This window comes from Heptranchias perlo, chromosome 1 (genome assembly GCF_035084215.1).
Source record: "Heptranchias perlo isolate sHepPer1 chromosome 1, sHepPer1.hap1, whole genome shotgun sequence".
Taxonomy (NCBI): domain Eukaryota; kingdom Metazoa; phylum Chordata; class Chondrichthyes; order Hexanchiformes; family Hexanchidae; genus Heptranchias; species Heptranchias perlo.
In genome coordinates, this window is record NC_090325.1 from 166,879,295 (window position 1) to 166,895,956 (window position 16,662).

Genomic DNA, 16,662 nt, shown 5'->3' on the forward strand with positions numbered 1-16,662 from the left:
AGAGATTGGGGCACAAAGAGACAGTGACAAAAAGAAAATAGTTCCAAATAATTATCAACTTTAAAGTTATCAGTCTCTTGATTTTTGTAAAATATTGTTGTTGAAATATTGATAACATTATTGAGAGAAATGGAGGCTGGTTGTTAGGGAGCTGAATTAATATTAGTGGAGATGATCATAAACACAGAATATTCAGAACTGACTGCATGTTAACTCAAGCTTCCTCACACTGTTGGCTTCAGTCACTCTTTGACTAGTACCCACCTCTCCTCACCACAGCATCAGGAAAAAGGTTGGCAAATCATAATTCATTGTAACAGTTTTATTTTTAGAAGGGCAAAGCTCTCTCTTCAATCAGACAATTAATGATTCTTATGGTTTGTTGCCAACACGATTTTCTTCCACTTCATTCTTCTCAAACAAATCCACACAACTGTTTAAGGCATGATACTGTAGTTGTTAAATTAAAGTCAATCTGCTGAAAAGCAAATATATTTATTAAGCACTTTACTATACATAAGGAATTTTTGCTCAATATAATACAAGAAATAAAATAAAATCTTACAATGCAAAGTTCAATGTACATTAAAGCTATTTACAACCAAATACAAAAACAAATGATTTAAGTGTAAATCTAACTAACTGAAATGCAGTTAAGTGACAATTTGAATAAACAAAATAGATTTGCATAGCAAAACAAAACTGATTAAAAAAAATAGAAACATACAGAATTCAAATACTGCCTGGAGTTAAAGATAGGAGAGTATGTTTGGAGGGCACAAGGCCACCTGCACTCCTCCTCAGTTGCTTTTCTTTCAACTGAATGAATGAATTACTTCAGACATTTTCAGTTTAGAATCAAATAGGCGAGTATACAGCTAAACCAGAAATTCAGAGTCAAGCTCCAGTCAACAGGCCCAAGACAAGAACAGATGCCATTTTTTTCGATTCCTCAAGCTTACATGCTTCATTCGCTTCAATTCCCCCCAACCCACCCCATCCCGACCCCTGGGGATTTGAAATATAGACTCAAAGTAATACTCGTTCAAGACACAGGTCTGGGAATTTTCTCTTTACAGTATTTACATTTCAGAGACATTAAACAAATGATATTTCTAATCAGTTTAAACCAAAATATTAACACATAACACCAAATGGAGACAATTATTCTCTGGAAAACTTAGCACCTTGTGAATCAAGCTGTGACTATTGTCTAACCAGTTTGATAATAAGAAAGGCATTTGTAAAACCTAATTAATAAGAAAGGCTGCAGGGATTATTTGAAACTTTATGCACACTCCTCTTGTGTAATAAAGCACAAACCCTGTCCACCATGAAGCACTGCGTGTTTATTAATTCTGCACTGTACCTGGGGCTCTGTTTTGATTCTGGGATGCAATGACACATGATCAAAAGCCTGCAGAGGCAAAGTCAACACTTTCAAAATCTGAAACTGCAGTCTTTTATCTTAATCTGTCGATCACAGACAATAGTCCCACGGGGACAAAAATACTGTTTTGGAATATAAGCTTCTCTAACTGTTCCCACAAGAGACTACGCCTAATACTCATATACAGAACATAAATTGATCTGGTCTTGGAATCAGCTCTTTGTCTAAGTATGAACATGCACCACACCACAGTAGTCTTGCCATCTATACCTTCAACTTACACGTGACACAACCTTTTTTTTTCAAAAATACACAAAAAGTCACAAACATACAGCAAGCAATCCTCTTTTCTGTGACATATGTTACGTAGCTGGGTGTTTCCTGTCCCTTTCTAACAGGAAGGAAAACCACACACCCAAAAATCACTGTGTTCTTGTACTCCATTAAATTTTGTAGATCAACTTTCATCAACAATTGACAAAAAAAATCTCCATCCCAAAATCGTACTCAACTTGAAGTCACCCTTTTTTGTATGTGTTTATGAATGCAACACTGCATAACAGAAAGCAAAATAAATATTAGACCAACTCAGTTCCAAAATAAAAACAGGAAATGCTGGAAAAGCTCAGCAAGTCAGGCAGCATCTGTGAAGAAACAGTTAACATTTCAGGTCGAAGACCTTTCGTCAGAACTGGAAGATGTTAAATCACTTTCAGTTTTATGTGGATGGCAAATGACTCTGAAAAGTCACTTCACCAAAACAATTTAAGGGGAGGCCAGGGGAAAAAGCTCCGCGCATACTCATTCTACAAATGCAGATCTGAGTCCATAGCGATAGGTGGGGTATATTTTGTCACAATCTTCAGATCACATCTGCAGTCCTAAGTCATCAGCACGCCTTGCCTGCTCACAAAGTCTCAATCTTCTATCGACCTTGACCGAGTTCTAATTTCACATTCTGTATGCTGAGTTTGCCCCACTGCATCATAAAATAACTATAACTGTTGGGGTGTAATATACTGTTTTGTCTTTATGAAAATACAAAGTACACAAACAAATATATAAAGCATATAGATGGTTACACTTAAAGGCAGCCTTAAACATCTTAAACATAGGCACAGTACAGAGTTGTTTTGTAGTAGTAAGACTTCTTCTCCGCTGCTTTCACGGAGTGAATGTGCTTTCAAGATTGATATCGGGTGACTCTTTCCAAACCAGGCCGGTGTTCCACTGAGGCTGCAGTTGGTTCAGTGCCTTCGGGGTACTGGCAGTAAAGTATGATGGGAATTAAATGCTGCACTTCATTGAAATCCATTGAATTTTGTCTGGAAAAAAAAATGAACAATGCTTAGATTTAAATACATTAATAGACTACCAGGATTTTCTTGAATTCATGCAAGTTACCATATAGTTCTTGCGGTTAAATTAAACAGTAGTAATTAATTCCCCCACCGTGCAATTTTTTAACTTCCTCTCCTGAGTGTTCCAGTCATTATCTGGTACATTGCCCAAGTGTCCATTCTTCATGTGTGAGCTTAGACAGTAAGTCAGCAAGCTATTTGACATGGAGGCATCACAACCAAGTCTGATCCTGTCCTCAACTAACATCCATATACACACTTTCCAGCAGTATTCATTGGACAGTATCTAGAAGTGAAACCTTGGCATATTTTTCCCTCTTTAGCCCAAGGTCAATGAGGTCATTCATAGAACCCCAATTGCTACAGCGGTTGAGATCAGCTAATTCATAGACCGGGTATCAAACTTAGGGCCTGCTTGGTCTTTATGGCCTAGTTTCACCGTGGCAACAAATTAACCAACTTAGTTAGGAGAGTAGACTTAATATTTATTAATACAACATACTGGTGTTATAACCATGTGACAAATGCAGATTTGTGGTACACTTGTCTGTGGAGAGTATTTATTCATCTAACCACTTAAGCAAATCCAATTAGCCTTTTCTACACTGTTATCAGCTCCAGTATTTCATCTTCTCATGAGAGTTGATGAGTCAAACACAATTACACTAAATCTAACTCAAAAAATGGAACTCACGAACAAAAATTGGATTTTAAACCATGAATTGGCCATTGTTTCTTTCCATATGTATATATAAGCCAAATGTATTCACAACAAAAATAAATCAGGGACCATCTTGCCAATGGAATCAGAAGATTTAAGAAAGCAGGACTTTTCATAGCATAGTTTGTTGAAAATTTATCTTGAATTTAACCAGTCAGACTAAGATGATAATAATTATTTCCCTTAATGCACTCTTTCAGTAATATTTTCTGGTTAATGATAGATTTATAGATCTTTTTAAAAAAATTGTTTCTTGGGATGTGGATGATTCTGGCAAGGCTGCATTTACTGCCCATTCCTAGTTGCCCTGAGAAGGTGGTGGTGGACTTTCTTTTTGAACTGCTACAGCCCTTGTGATTCTGGTGCTTCCACAATGATAGACAATTCTAGAATATTGACCCAGCTTTGTTTGAACATCATTTGTGCTATGTGATCGAACAAAGAGCTATGTTCACCAGATGCTTGCCAGTCATTGCACATCCACCCATTTAAAATATGTGGCAATACATTCATTTTCTCCAGTGCCTCTCTCCACCCTCCTCAAGAATTTGAACTAAGTACTGACACAAAATGAGCCCACCTTATTTTTCTTCATGAATACAAATTGAAAACAGTGGTTATATCAACGGTTGCCATTATAACATAAAGCATGTAAACAACTGCAGTCTCTCACTTCACCTGTCCACATTTAACATTGGATGTACATTCTGTCTTTCAGAAAAGAGAGAATAAAATATTTTATTCCAAAATATCTTTGATATTAAATTTTTAATACCATAATATTCCAATGTAGAGGCCAACTATTTCAGATCCTGTAACCCCATGTATGATAACGGCATTAATAGATTCAGTGTGTTGCTATCTATGGGGCCAGCTTTTCGGCAGGAACATAATCAGTGCAGGAATTACTGCCCCGAACCCGCCAATATTTGGCCTGCCGCGATTCTGGAGTGGGTCGAGAAATAGGTGTCCAGCGCTCCTGCTCGAAACAAACTGAGGTCCCATGATGTATGTAGTATCCACACACAATTTACACGATGCAATGTGCAGCATATGCGCTAAGTCCCCTCAATGGGACTGAACGTAAAGTGGCTAAATCAGTATAAGGCCTCTTTGAAAATGCTCCAGGAGAGTTTTCTAAAGGATGTTTGTGGGTTCAAGAGCATGAATGTTCCTCTTGGTCCCACAAAAATCCTCCTGCCCACTGGCCCCTCCCTGGCATTGCCTGACCCTCCTCTTTTCTATGTTTAATACCATTCTGCTTGTTTGGTTCTGTGGATGAGCCGCTGGATTTCCTGCCCAATCCTCCCAAAATTGGCTCACTGATATTATTGAAATGAGGCCCGACCATGAAAACAGCTCGGGCCTCTGGTGAAGTTCATTGGGCAGGCAGGGGGCTCACTCCCATCTGATGTACGGGGTCACTCGAAAGTCTCCATGATAAATTACTTTACAAGAACATTTCATCAGTTATTGTTCTGCATATTAAACTGCAACCCTCCACCATACAATAGTTTCATTTCTTCTCTTGCTGCCAACAACTATTACAAAACATTCTTTCTAAATGGATGATTCTCTTTTTAAATGTAGCTGGAAACTTTAAGACCAAATGTTTCAGAACAACCAGTTCATTCTCTGTGGTTTAACTATGGCAGCTTTAGTGCCAGCATTGATATGGAAAGAAGAATCATCATGCATCAGTTGTAAACTACGTGGGACATCCACCAGTGCTGAGTTTAGTTATTTTATTTGCTGGCGAATAACTCGACCTGCGTTGAACCTACATACTCAAGCTCCCACAATCTCCCAAGAGTTACCCTCCAAAACTCAATGCTTCTTTTAAATTTTCTAGTCCCAAGCTTTAATGGAAAAAAAGGTTTTTTTTTGAAGAAAAGCAAATATTTAATTCTGAAACTAGTGCACGGTTGTATCAGTTTCTATATAATGCTAATAAAATCAGTCAATCAATCAGTTAAAGAAAGGTCTAGCTCCAGTTTCTCTCCCCTCTCACAAAGGAGACAAACTTGCTCTTTGAGATATGCTCAACTGTGAATGTGAGTGGAGACAGGGACTTGAAGCCTGGATCTCCTGGCTGAGAACGCAGCACTCTAAGGGGTAGAATTTTGTCTTCACCACACGGGCAGTAATCTGCCGGAGTGGATTGCTTGTCTGTTGTAGAATGAAAATCGTTCGGTTTATATAAAGGATGATCTGTCCCGCCAGATTACCACCCAGGCGGTGAAGCTGGAGTTACTACCTTCCATATTTTCCCATGATATGACTTGCTTCAGATTGAGATATTCTTCTATCGGAGATTCAGTTACAGCAATGTTAAAGTGATCTGGATCTAGATCTATGACAATTTGCTCAATATGGTTACTATGTGCAAAGCCGGTTCATGTAATACATCAAGCCACACTTAAAGATGTTGAACCTAGTCGTAGGAAAGTTGAATATACAACACTGTAAAGTTGTAACAACCTAAATACTTGCATGCATTAGAGTTGCACACAAATGAGATTGACAGTACCTGCTACAATGGTGTCTCCTTCTTGTAGTTAAAGCTGGGGTCTGTCCCTTCAATCTGTAGTTTTAGGGCTTGCTTCAGACTCAGTTCAGTCTCTGCTAATGGATAACCTTCCAAACATTCAGTATGTCCTTTCTCTTGTCCACTCCTTGGAACTGCAACCCTGCCCAGGAAAACAGGGTTCCCTTGCAGATAATTTGGATTTGTCATTATTCCATTTCTTTTCTTTTGCTCCCCGTGCTGCTGAATTAAAAACTGCTGCTGAGCCCTTGTAGTTTCCTGTGGACTGTGTGGAATCAGGATTTTACATTGTGTCTCAGGTGGTGCTTGTTTCAATGACACTGCATTATTCTGTACCATTTTATTTATGGCTGTTCGTTTGTCCAGTTGTGTCATTTCATATTCCAAAACCTTTGGCTGAGAGGAGCTGTTTTGCTTGTTCTGAGCTGATCTCTTCCCAGATGAACCAGTTTTGATGGAACCTTCGCTGGGTTCAATGTGTCCAGTTTTGTTACTTTTGCTAGATCTCACATTGGGCTTCATTTGTCCCCATTCGTATTCATTAGTTGGGGAACCAGCATGTTGTCCTATGGAACGTGTGGTAGATGACGGAGATACAATAGATTGCCTGCTTCGACTGCGTGGCAAAGAATGCTGCTGTATCTGTTCGGTGAAGGACATGCCATGGAAAGTGTCCATAGGTACAGTCTGGGCTGTTGCTGTGGATGATGTTGTGCGAAGAGAGGAGTTTTTGGAACTCTTTAGTGAATTATTGGACAGTGAGGACTTCTGCCGATCAACTGTTGAATCTGGAGATTCAGAGGGTGAACTGAAAGGGTGTTGAGGGCCATTAGAGAAACCACGCATGGCAGACTGCAGATCGCCTCCACCAGTGCTGCCAGAGCTATTTGATTTAATTGTCAAGGACTGCATTTTCACAGTGACAGACTGAGGGGCTGCCTGTTCCATTGTGTGAACGGGAGAAGGACTACATCCATTCAGACTGGAAGCCCCATACTTTTCCAATAACTTTATAATTTGCGTATGGCCACCTTTTGCTGCAACTCTCATTGCAGTGCGTCCAAATTGGTCTGCGTGGTTCGGATCAGCACCATGTTCCAGCAATGTCTGAACAACATCCACGTGCCCTTCTTGGGCTGCAATACAAAGAGCAGTGGCACCCTGATTGCACGTGTGATCTACCAATGCTCCATGGTCAATCAGCAGCTGTACAACCTTCATGTGTCCCTGCCATGCAGAAGACTGCAAAGCTGATCGCTTCTCATTGTCAGCAGCATTGATATCAGCATGGTAATTTATCAAAAGTTGGGCCATTTCCAAGTGTCCCTGCCAGCAGGAGACATGCAGAGCAGTTCTCCCCTCTGCATCTGTGCTTTCTACATTTGCTCCATTTTCTAGCAAATACTCAGCCATTGCTAGTTGATTTTCAAGTGCCAGGATGTACAGTGTTGGCCGGCTGTCGGCATCCTTACAATTCACATCGGCCCCATGGCTCAAGAGCAGTTCAACTATATCTCGATGACCTTCCAACGATGCAACACGTAATGCATTCCTACCATCATAGCCTCTTTGATCCACGTTTGATTTGTTTTCAAGCATAACCTGCACACAGTCATAATGGCCCTCCTGACCTGCCAGTATTAAAGGGATTCGACCATCATTGTCCACCTCATTAGTTCTGGCACCTTGTTCAATAAGTGCTTCACATACTAGTCGGTGACCCTCAAATGCTGACATATGCAATGGAGTCCAACCAGCATCATCCCTATGATTCTCATCTAGTCCTCTGTCCAGCAGAGTACGCACCACTTCTACATTCCCTTGTGCTGAGGCTATACTCAGTACTGTTCTTCCTTCACTATCAATGGTATCTACAGCTGCTCCCCAAAACAACAAAGTGTTTACAACAGATGCATGGCCCATGGATGCAGCAGCCAGAAGAGGAGTACGACCATTGTTATCTGTATGATCCACATCTGCCCCTCCTTCAAGAAGCAAATCAACAACGTCCACGTGACCTTCGTAGGCTGCTACTAACAGTGGAGTCATACCATCTTTGTCACAATGGTCAACTTCTGCTCCTCGGTCAATCATCAAGCTAACCACTGATGCATGACCTTTACTTGCAGGGACGCACAGCGCAGCTACTGACAGGGCTGTCCTTCCATCCACATCTTCGTGATTTATCTCTGCACCATGGTCTACCAGGTGTTCTACTATCTCTCTATGCCCCATGTATGCTGCTGCAATAAGTGCAGTCCTTCCTTCATTATCTGCTTTGTTAACCTCTGCTCCATGTTGAAGCAGATTTAGAACAATGTCCTCATGTCCTCCCCATGCTGCAGCCCTGAGTGCAGTTCGACTGTCTGCATCCGCACAATCCACCTTAGCTCCAGCATAGAGAAGTGCAGATACCACCTCTGTATGCCCTCCCCAAGCTGCCGACCTTAATGCTGTCCAGCCATCTTGGTCAGTATGATTTATGTTAGCACCATGTCCAATGAGGCAATTAACAACCTTGGTATGACCCTGCCTTGCAGCAAGTGTAAGTGCCGTCTGCCCATGATTATCCTCAATTTCCAGATCAGCGTCCCTAGATATCAGTAGATTAACTACATCCAAATTGCCACTGTAGGCTGCACTACCCAACAGTGTTCTTCCATTAGAGTCACTCTGGTTAACAGAGGCACCATTATCTAGTAGAGTTCGAATGGAGTCCTCCCTCTCCAGCGCCTGTCGTACAATACATGATGTACGGTCATCGTCGCTGTTAACATGAGCTCCTGCCTTTACTAACAGCTGTAGTATTTCCTGCTCTTTAGGAATCATTGTAGACAAAGCTCCCTTCACAGGTGTGCAGTTCCAAATCATCCACAAGGCCAAGTGATGTGGTTCCAGCTGCAAGTTAGAATTAAGCAGGTGCAGTGCAAACTCCTGTACCTCCAAAGGGGAAAGCTCTTTTGCACGGCATGTGTAACTCATAGCTAGCATCCTATGACCCTCTGCTGCATTACACAAGTATTTCTGTGTGCAGTGTTTCACATCAAGCAACCATTCTGCAAAACTGTAATGAAACAGAATTTTAGAGCTTCCCAAGCCATCTACAAGAACCTTTGATAATATATCTAATTTCCGCTGAAATTCTTCAATCGTCATGGTCATATTTTTTGTCCAGACTGCATGATACAATTCCAAAGTAGTCAATGGTCTACAAGCAGCCAAAATCACATTTAGAATAGGCTGCACTTTTGCAAATTGTTTTCGCACGAAAAGTCTCTGACAAAGCCAGAGATAGAGTCCGTTCAACGTTCCTGGAATATCCCTAATCTCCCGCAGCATAATAAAACTCTCCACCACTCCATCAAGGACACGTTCGAGATAAAGGAAGCAGCCACTGCTTTTAATATGGAGCTGGTTCAACATTTCAGCCGTTTCTTTCGTCAGATGCTGTCTCAGTGCTTCCTCCTGGTCCAGACGATATAGGATATACTGTTGTACATCTTTTACAATGTAGGCTTTACGCAGATCATCCAAGCTAATTTTTCGGAAGCCTGCAAGAAAAAAATTATGTGATTAAATAATGTGATTAAAGACTACCATAGGCAGAAGTTTATTGAACTTTTGGCTGCCTCTTTCATATAACTCTCTTTTGTACTCATGAATGCCCAGTTGTTAAGTACAATCCCATTTTTGTAACGCTTGACCCCTCTGTCCTTGCAAACTACTGCCCCATTTCCAACCTCCCCTTCCTCTCCAAAGTTTTTGAGCATTTTGTCGTCTTGCAAATCCATGCCTATCTTTCCCACAGCTCCATGTTTAAACCTCTCCAATCAGGTTTCCAACCTTGCCACGCCCTAGTCAAAGTCACAAATGACATCCTCTGTAACTGTGAGCATGGTGCACTGTCCCTCCACATCCTTCTTGACCTCAATGCAGCCATTTGACACAATTGATCACACCATCCTCCTCCCAACACCTCTCCTCTGTTGTCCATCTGTAGGACTGCACTCGCCGGGTTCCACACTTACCTATCCAGTCGTAGCCAGAGAATTTCCTGCAATGGCTTCTCTTCTCGCCCCCATGCCATTACCTCTGGAGTCTCTCAAGAATCTATCCTTGGCCCTCTCCTATTTCTCATCCACATGCTGCCCCTCGGTCACATCATCCAAAGACATGACTTCAGGTTCCACATGTAAGCTGACGACACCCAGCTCACCCTCAACTCTCTTGACCTCACCACTGCCTCTGTGTTGTCAGACTACTTGACCGATGTGCCGTCCTGGATGAGCCACGATTTCCTCCAACTAAACATTGGGAAGACGGGAAAACATTGTCTTCGGCCCCGGCCACAAACTCCGTTCCCTCACCACAGATACCATCCCCATCTCTGGTCACTGTCTTAGTCTGAATCAGACTGTTTGCATCCTTTGCGTCCTATTTGACCCGGAGCTGAGCTTCTGACCCCGTATCTTCTCCATCACAAAGACTGGCTACATTCACCTCTGTAACATCGCCCATCTCCCCACCCTGCCTCAGCTTATCTGCTGCGGAAACCCTTATCCATGCTCTCATTATCTCCAGACTTGACTATTCCAAAGCTCTGCTGGCCGGCCTCCCATCTTCCATAAGCTTCAGCTATTCCAAAACTCTAACTGCCCATATCCTAACTCGCACCTTCCCACTCACCCATCTCCTATGTGCTCGCTGACCTACACTGTCTCCCTTTCCACCAACGCCTCAATTTTAAAATTCTCATCCTCGTGTTCAAATCTATTCATGGCCTCTCCCCTCCCTATCTCTGTAATCTCCTGCAACCCTACAACCCTCCAAAAATTCTACGTTCCACCAAATCTGGACTCTTGTGCATCTACCACTCTCTTCGCCTCATTGGTGGCCATGCTTTCAGCCTTCTAAGCTCTTGAATTCCCTCCCTAAACCTCTCTATCACGCCACTTCTCTCTCCTCCTTTAAGACTTGCCTTAAAACTTACCTCGTTGACCAAGCTTTCAGTCACCTGCCGTAATATCTCCTTCTTTGGCTTGGTTTTAATGTTTGTCTTACTGAACTCCTGTGAAGCACCTTAAGACGCTTTCCTACGTTAAAGGCACTCTATAAATCTATGTTGTTGTAACTTTCACAGACCATGATGACCCCAGATCCCACTTCGGATTATTATTCCATAACTTTTGCTGGAAAGTGTACATGCGTGAATATTGGTTAACTATCAACTAGAATTAAGCTGAACTATGACGTCAGCACATACCCTTGGCCACCATTCCCTTTCTAAGCCCACAAATGAAGTATGGCCATTTGAGTGAAGTACCAAAGGGTATTCAGCACCTATAAAACCATGGGGTCGATATTAACCCCCCACTCAAAACGGACGTTTTTACGGCAAGGAGTGCGTGTCCCATGTTGGAGCAGTACGACACTTCATTATAATACTTAAATTAGGCTCCCACAGTGCAGCTGGGGGCCTGATTTAAATTTAACTGCTGCTGGCCAGGTTTCCCAGGGCTCGGGAAACCTGGTAATGAAATGGAGACAGGAGTTGCCGGCTCCAGAAGGTAAATACTTTTTAAAGCACTCCTTGTGAGCCAAGAGGAGCAAGACGCTCCCCCACCCTCTCAAGCTAACCTTCGGATTACCTTCTGCCGATCGCGGCCTCTCTTCACTGCCGTGATCGGCTGATCTCCCCCACCCCCAAAACCCTTGATCTGTGGCCTGCCATGCGATCGGCCGAACCCCCCACCCGTAAACTGCCGATTCCAAGCCTCCATCGCACCCTTCCTCCTGGGCTCCGATTGCCAGGGATTTTGCTATTTCCTGCAAATGGTCTCAGCTAAATTAATTTTGTATTTAAGTTCTGGCAGCCTCAGGCAGTATGAAGTATTCTTTGTGCTAATATTGCCTGATTTATAGATTGTATTGTAAAGCCACCTAGTACAGTAGTACCCACCCCCCCAAATTTTTTAAATTTTAATTTCACTTTGTCACTTGTATTTTCAAAATTTCTTAATTGAAATCTCTTGCATCTGATTTTTACTATTTTATTTCATAGAGGCAGGGGCCATGTGAACTTGGAGAAGCTATTAATGAACAGATTATTCTTTCCTTTGTCAATTCACCCCAATTTGAAGAATGCCATTGCTCACATTATTACTTAGGGATCATTAAAATCAGTTTTTACCAATTTCTATCAATAAATTCATGCATTTTTTTCTGAATTTGTGTGTGAGGTGGGGGGGGGGGGCGGGGGTGGAGAATGTGGAAACAATTCCTCCTTGAGTTCTTAACATAAATCGGGTCCACATCACATTTATGATGCCAACATATTGCTTGCCATAGCATATAAGGTGACGTCATGAAGCGACACTCAATTTTTCAGCAGGAAATTAAATGAAGGCTGCATAATCGGGATTTTTTTTAAAAAAGGAGCCCTAGCTTGTCTTAAATACTGTTGTATATTCTTTATAATGCAGTAAACGTCACTTTTTCATTCCTAGTTGGGTATTGGAGCAAGGATGCAGTTACCACATTGGTAGTCCCCTGAAGACTGAGGTTATCAATCAAAGGCTGACTCAGATTACAAAGGCATTTAAGTTTCGCTCGTTTTCTTGAGCTTCATCGATGTTCAAAATAAAAAAAATTATTTTACTGATTTTCTCTAAATTTACCAGGTTTTTTTTAATCCATTGACTTTCTCTTATTTTTAAAACTGAAAATAAAACCTAAAAAATGTATTTTTAATTGGCAATAAAAGCTGATTTTAATGATCCTTATTTATACTTTAATTAGAAATTGGACCATGTATATGTCTCTAGTGTAAAAGTGAGTGAACTGGAAAGGAAATAATGCGTAGCACAAACAGTAAATTTAAAAACCCACAAAGCGATGTTCATGAAACTATCTTAAGTTGTTTACAAGCAAGTGGACAAGAAAGACCATATATAACTTTTATATACATTTTAAGAGTATTTATTCCTAAGTGACCTCCAGCCACGGGCTTTCCCATCTGGCAGCCTGCCAATCTGGTTGGCTGCCGAGCGGGAAACAGAATTAAAAAATGATAATGAGGTCCTGCCATTAGATTCAGTAGGACCTCCCCCCCTCGCTACCGCGTTCCCCGTACATAGTCGGGGCCCATAAGTCAGCTTAAGTTAGCACCATCAGGACAGTAAGTCAGAAAACTGGAGGGGGTGGGGGGCAGAATATAAATAAAATAACTCTTTCCTCACCTTAACCTCAAAAATGTATTGGCAAATGGCAAAATTTTAAAAAGTGCACACAGACCATTAAACTGTTTCTGCAAAACATCCATTGTTAAAAAAATTATTAGTCAAAAATATCTTTTAACAACATTTTGAACTTTTCATCAATGTTGCTTTTCAGATTTGTACCAATACGCACTAGTGAGATGAAACCATTTGAGGCCTTGCATCCTAGCTATGAAAGCTAAAATTTTAAACACAATTTTAACACTTAGTTTTCTGAGTCATTTAAAAAAATGTAACAAGATCTTTCAATTGAATCAAATAATATTTGCCACAGAAAAAGGATTTCATATGTTGTGTTTATTATCTCATCATCTTTCTAATATCCAGTATTCTCATTTTACCAAACACAACTCTTGTTGAGTACTAAAACAACAAGCTTCCTTTTGCTCAAACTGCCAAGGAACTACTGGCGACAAGAAGGCTCAACAGGAATAATGTTCTGATTTTGTGCTGCTAGCGGAAACCATGTCCACCGATAGCGCACATCAGAAATTTGGGCACTTCCAGCAGGCAAGGCTTGCCATTGGCAACACAATGTCAGAAAATTACCCCTGAAGGGTCAATACTGTATATCAAGCAATTCCCTCCATTCCCCATTAGCTCAGGAAGTTTATTCAGTGAGCAGCTTAGCCATACAGCATAGGAAAAAAAATCCCGGTTTCAACCCTCAGACTGTGCTGCGGTAGTCAATCTCAACCGGGAGGCACGCAGGTGGAGGGGAAAATCGACCAGGGTCCGAAATTCCTGTTCCCTGTATGGTGATCTCTTCTGGACATGTGTGTGTGAGGGTGACACAGTATCAGGTATATCTGTGAAGCACTGTTCCCACCCACTAATGATTGTATAATCTGCAACATTCACTATCCAGCTTCACAATTGAATAATGGCCACTTGGGCAAGGTACCAGAGGATGCCAGTTGCCTGTAGAACTATACCCAGCAAGAAGTCAAAAGGAGGACAGGAGAAAATCTGTGATAAAGGAGGAGAAAAAAAGACATATCCCTCCTGCAGTCCACTAATGGATCTCTTGGATTACAATGAAGCTCTACAATAAGTAGATGACCACAAATGGTTTTATAAAATACAATAGCATAACTTCATTCCAATACATACAGGCAATTTCACAGATATCCCTATCTTTAAAAAGATACAGAAAACTATCCTTAATAATGAAAGAGTAATAAACAGCTGTAAGTGATTACAGCTTTGAAGTCATTTAGCTGCACATTATTTTGATATATAGTATTTGAATGGTTTTATTCAGTTTGGCTGTTTTATTTCTTGTCATTGCAGATGCTGATCAGCAGTATGTTTTGCATGGCAGTTTATGACGATAGGGCATACTGAATTATTGTGACATAGTCAATCTTCCAAGCCATTACACACAGTGAGTTAAGACCACGTGTAGAATTGAGGTCAAGCAGGGTTAGAGGGCAAACAATAAATAGACCATGGTGGGCATATGGGAGGAGGCAGAAAGGGGCCTGAGGAGCTAAAACCATAACAACAACTTGCATTTATATCATAGTGTCATATTATCATATTTGGTACAGCACAGGAGGAGGTCATTCAGCCCATCATGCCTGTGCTGGTTCTTTGAAAGAGCTATACAATTAGTCCCAGTCCCCTGCTCTTTCCCCATAGCCCTATAAATTTTTTCCCTTCAAATACTTATCTAATTCCCTTTTGAAAGTTACTATTGAATCTGCTTCCACCGCCCTTTCAGGCAGTGCATTCCAGATTATTACAACTTGCTGCGTAAAAAAAAGTTTCCTCATGTCGCTTCTGGCTCTTTTGCTGATCACCTTAAATCTGTGTCCTCTGGATACCGACCCTTCTACCACTATATAGCGCCTTTAATGTGGTAAAATGTCCCAAGGCGCTTCATAGGAACGTTATCAAACAAAATTTGACACCGAGCCACATAAGGATATATTAGGACAGGTGACCAAAAGCTTGGTCAAAGTGGTAGGTTTTAAGGAACATCTTAAAGGAGGAGAGGTAGCGAGGCGGAGAGGTTTAGGGAGGAAGTTCCAGAGCTGAGGGCCTAGGCAGCTGAAGGCACGGCCGCCAATGGTGGAGTGATTAAAATCGGGGATGCGCAAGAGGCCAGAATTGGAGGAGCCCAGAGAGGGCTGGAGGAGGTTACAGAGCTTGGGAACAGCGAGGCCATGGTGGGATTTGAAAACAAGGATGACAATTTTAAAATCGAGGCTTTGCTGGACCGTGACCCAATGTAGATCAGCGAGCACATGGGTGAATGGGACTCGATGCAAGTTAGGATACGGGTAGCAGAGTTTTGGATGAGCTTAAGTTTATGGGGGGTGTAAGGTGGGAGGCCGGGCAGGAGAGCAGGAGAGCATTGGAATAGTTGAGTCTAGAGGTAGCAAAGGCAAAAGGAGGTGGAATGGAAGACAGGTTGGGAGGGAATGGAGGGTGACCAAAGGTAAGATTACTGCCCTTCTGTCTCTATTTTTAAACTTTGATTTTTTTTACCCTTTCTTTTTTCACTGTCTATATCTGTTTTTACAAATGATTTTAGTATTGTACCTTTCACTTCCTGGATTTTACGTTCCAGCTTGAAGAAAATGTTTGTAGCTTGTCAAAAATGCTGCAATCTGATTGGTTGAGAGGAGGGCTAATACTGGGCTCTTCTTCGCTTCCTATTAGAGGAGGTGCCCGCAGTAAAGACCGCGATAAGTTAGTGGGTTAATATCAATCTATGTAGTGGTGAGCACCGTTGGTTCGACGCTCCGAGCAATTTCTGGGCCAACGTTTAACATTGTAAAGAACTATGTATCATCACACACAGGCATAACAGCTATTGCTGGTAAATGAAGGCACTTTTACAATGGAAAAATCCATATCAGTAATTGACATAGGGGTTCTCCATGCGTTTTGAAATGGAATACTGTGACCCATCCAATAATTTTAATATATTATAGATTACAAACAGATGATTATTTCCTGACTGTGGTGACTCAGGCTAGGTACAGTTCCACAGGTCTTCCATTGTTGACACTGATCTGCCATGACTGTGGTTCCTCAGACTCCCTGACTCTACATTTCGCAACCATCTTCCCTTGCTATCACTTCCCCGCTCCCCAACTACTGATAAGTTAAAAAAAATCCTCAGATTTGATATCCCTAAATTTGAACAATTATGAAACATTGCATTTCCACTTCTTAAAGCTGAGAGCAAAGGAAATAAAGATTAAAACGTTTCTACCCATTCACATTGCAATATTCCAACTTTTGGGTTCCTACACCTCCTCAACTTTAGAACTAGTAAATAGCCAATTTTATTTTTCAAGATTGTATTTAAAACTATCAACACAATTTGAATTTTCTGGCTGTAGAGCTTC

The 16,662-nt window shown here is 41.4% G+C and overlaps 1 protein-coding gene across 1 annotated transcript in view; it reads right to left on the reverse strand.

Moving 5' to 3' along the window:
* Nucleotides 1–307: 307 nt before the first annotated feature.
* Nucleotides 308–16,662, reverse strand: part of ankrd50 (ankyrin repeat domain 50) — a 181,139-nt gene continuing 164,784 nt past the window's right edge. The window contains exons 3-4 of the mRNA XM_067993477.1: nucleotides 6,003–9,571; nucleotides 308–2,715 (exon numbers count right to left, since the gene is read on the reverse strand). Coding sequence (XP_067849578.1) covers nucleotides 6,006–9,571 — 3,566 coding nt within the window. The 3' untranslated portion in view covers nucleotides 308–2,715; nucleotides 6,003–6,005. The remainder of the gene's footprint in view (nucleotides 2,716–6,002; nucleotides 9,572–16,662) is intronic.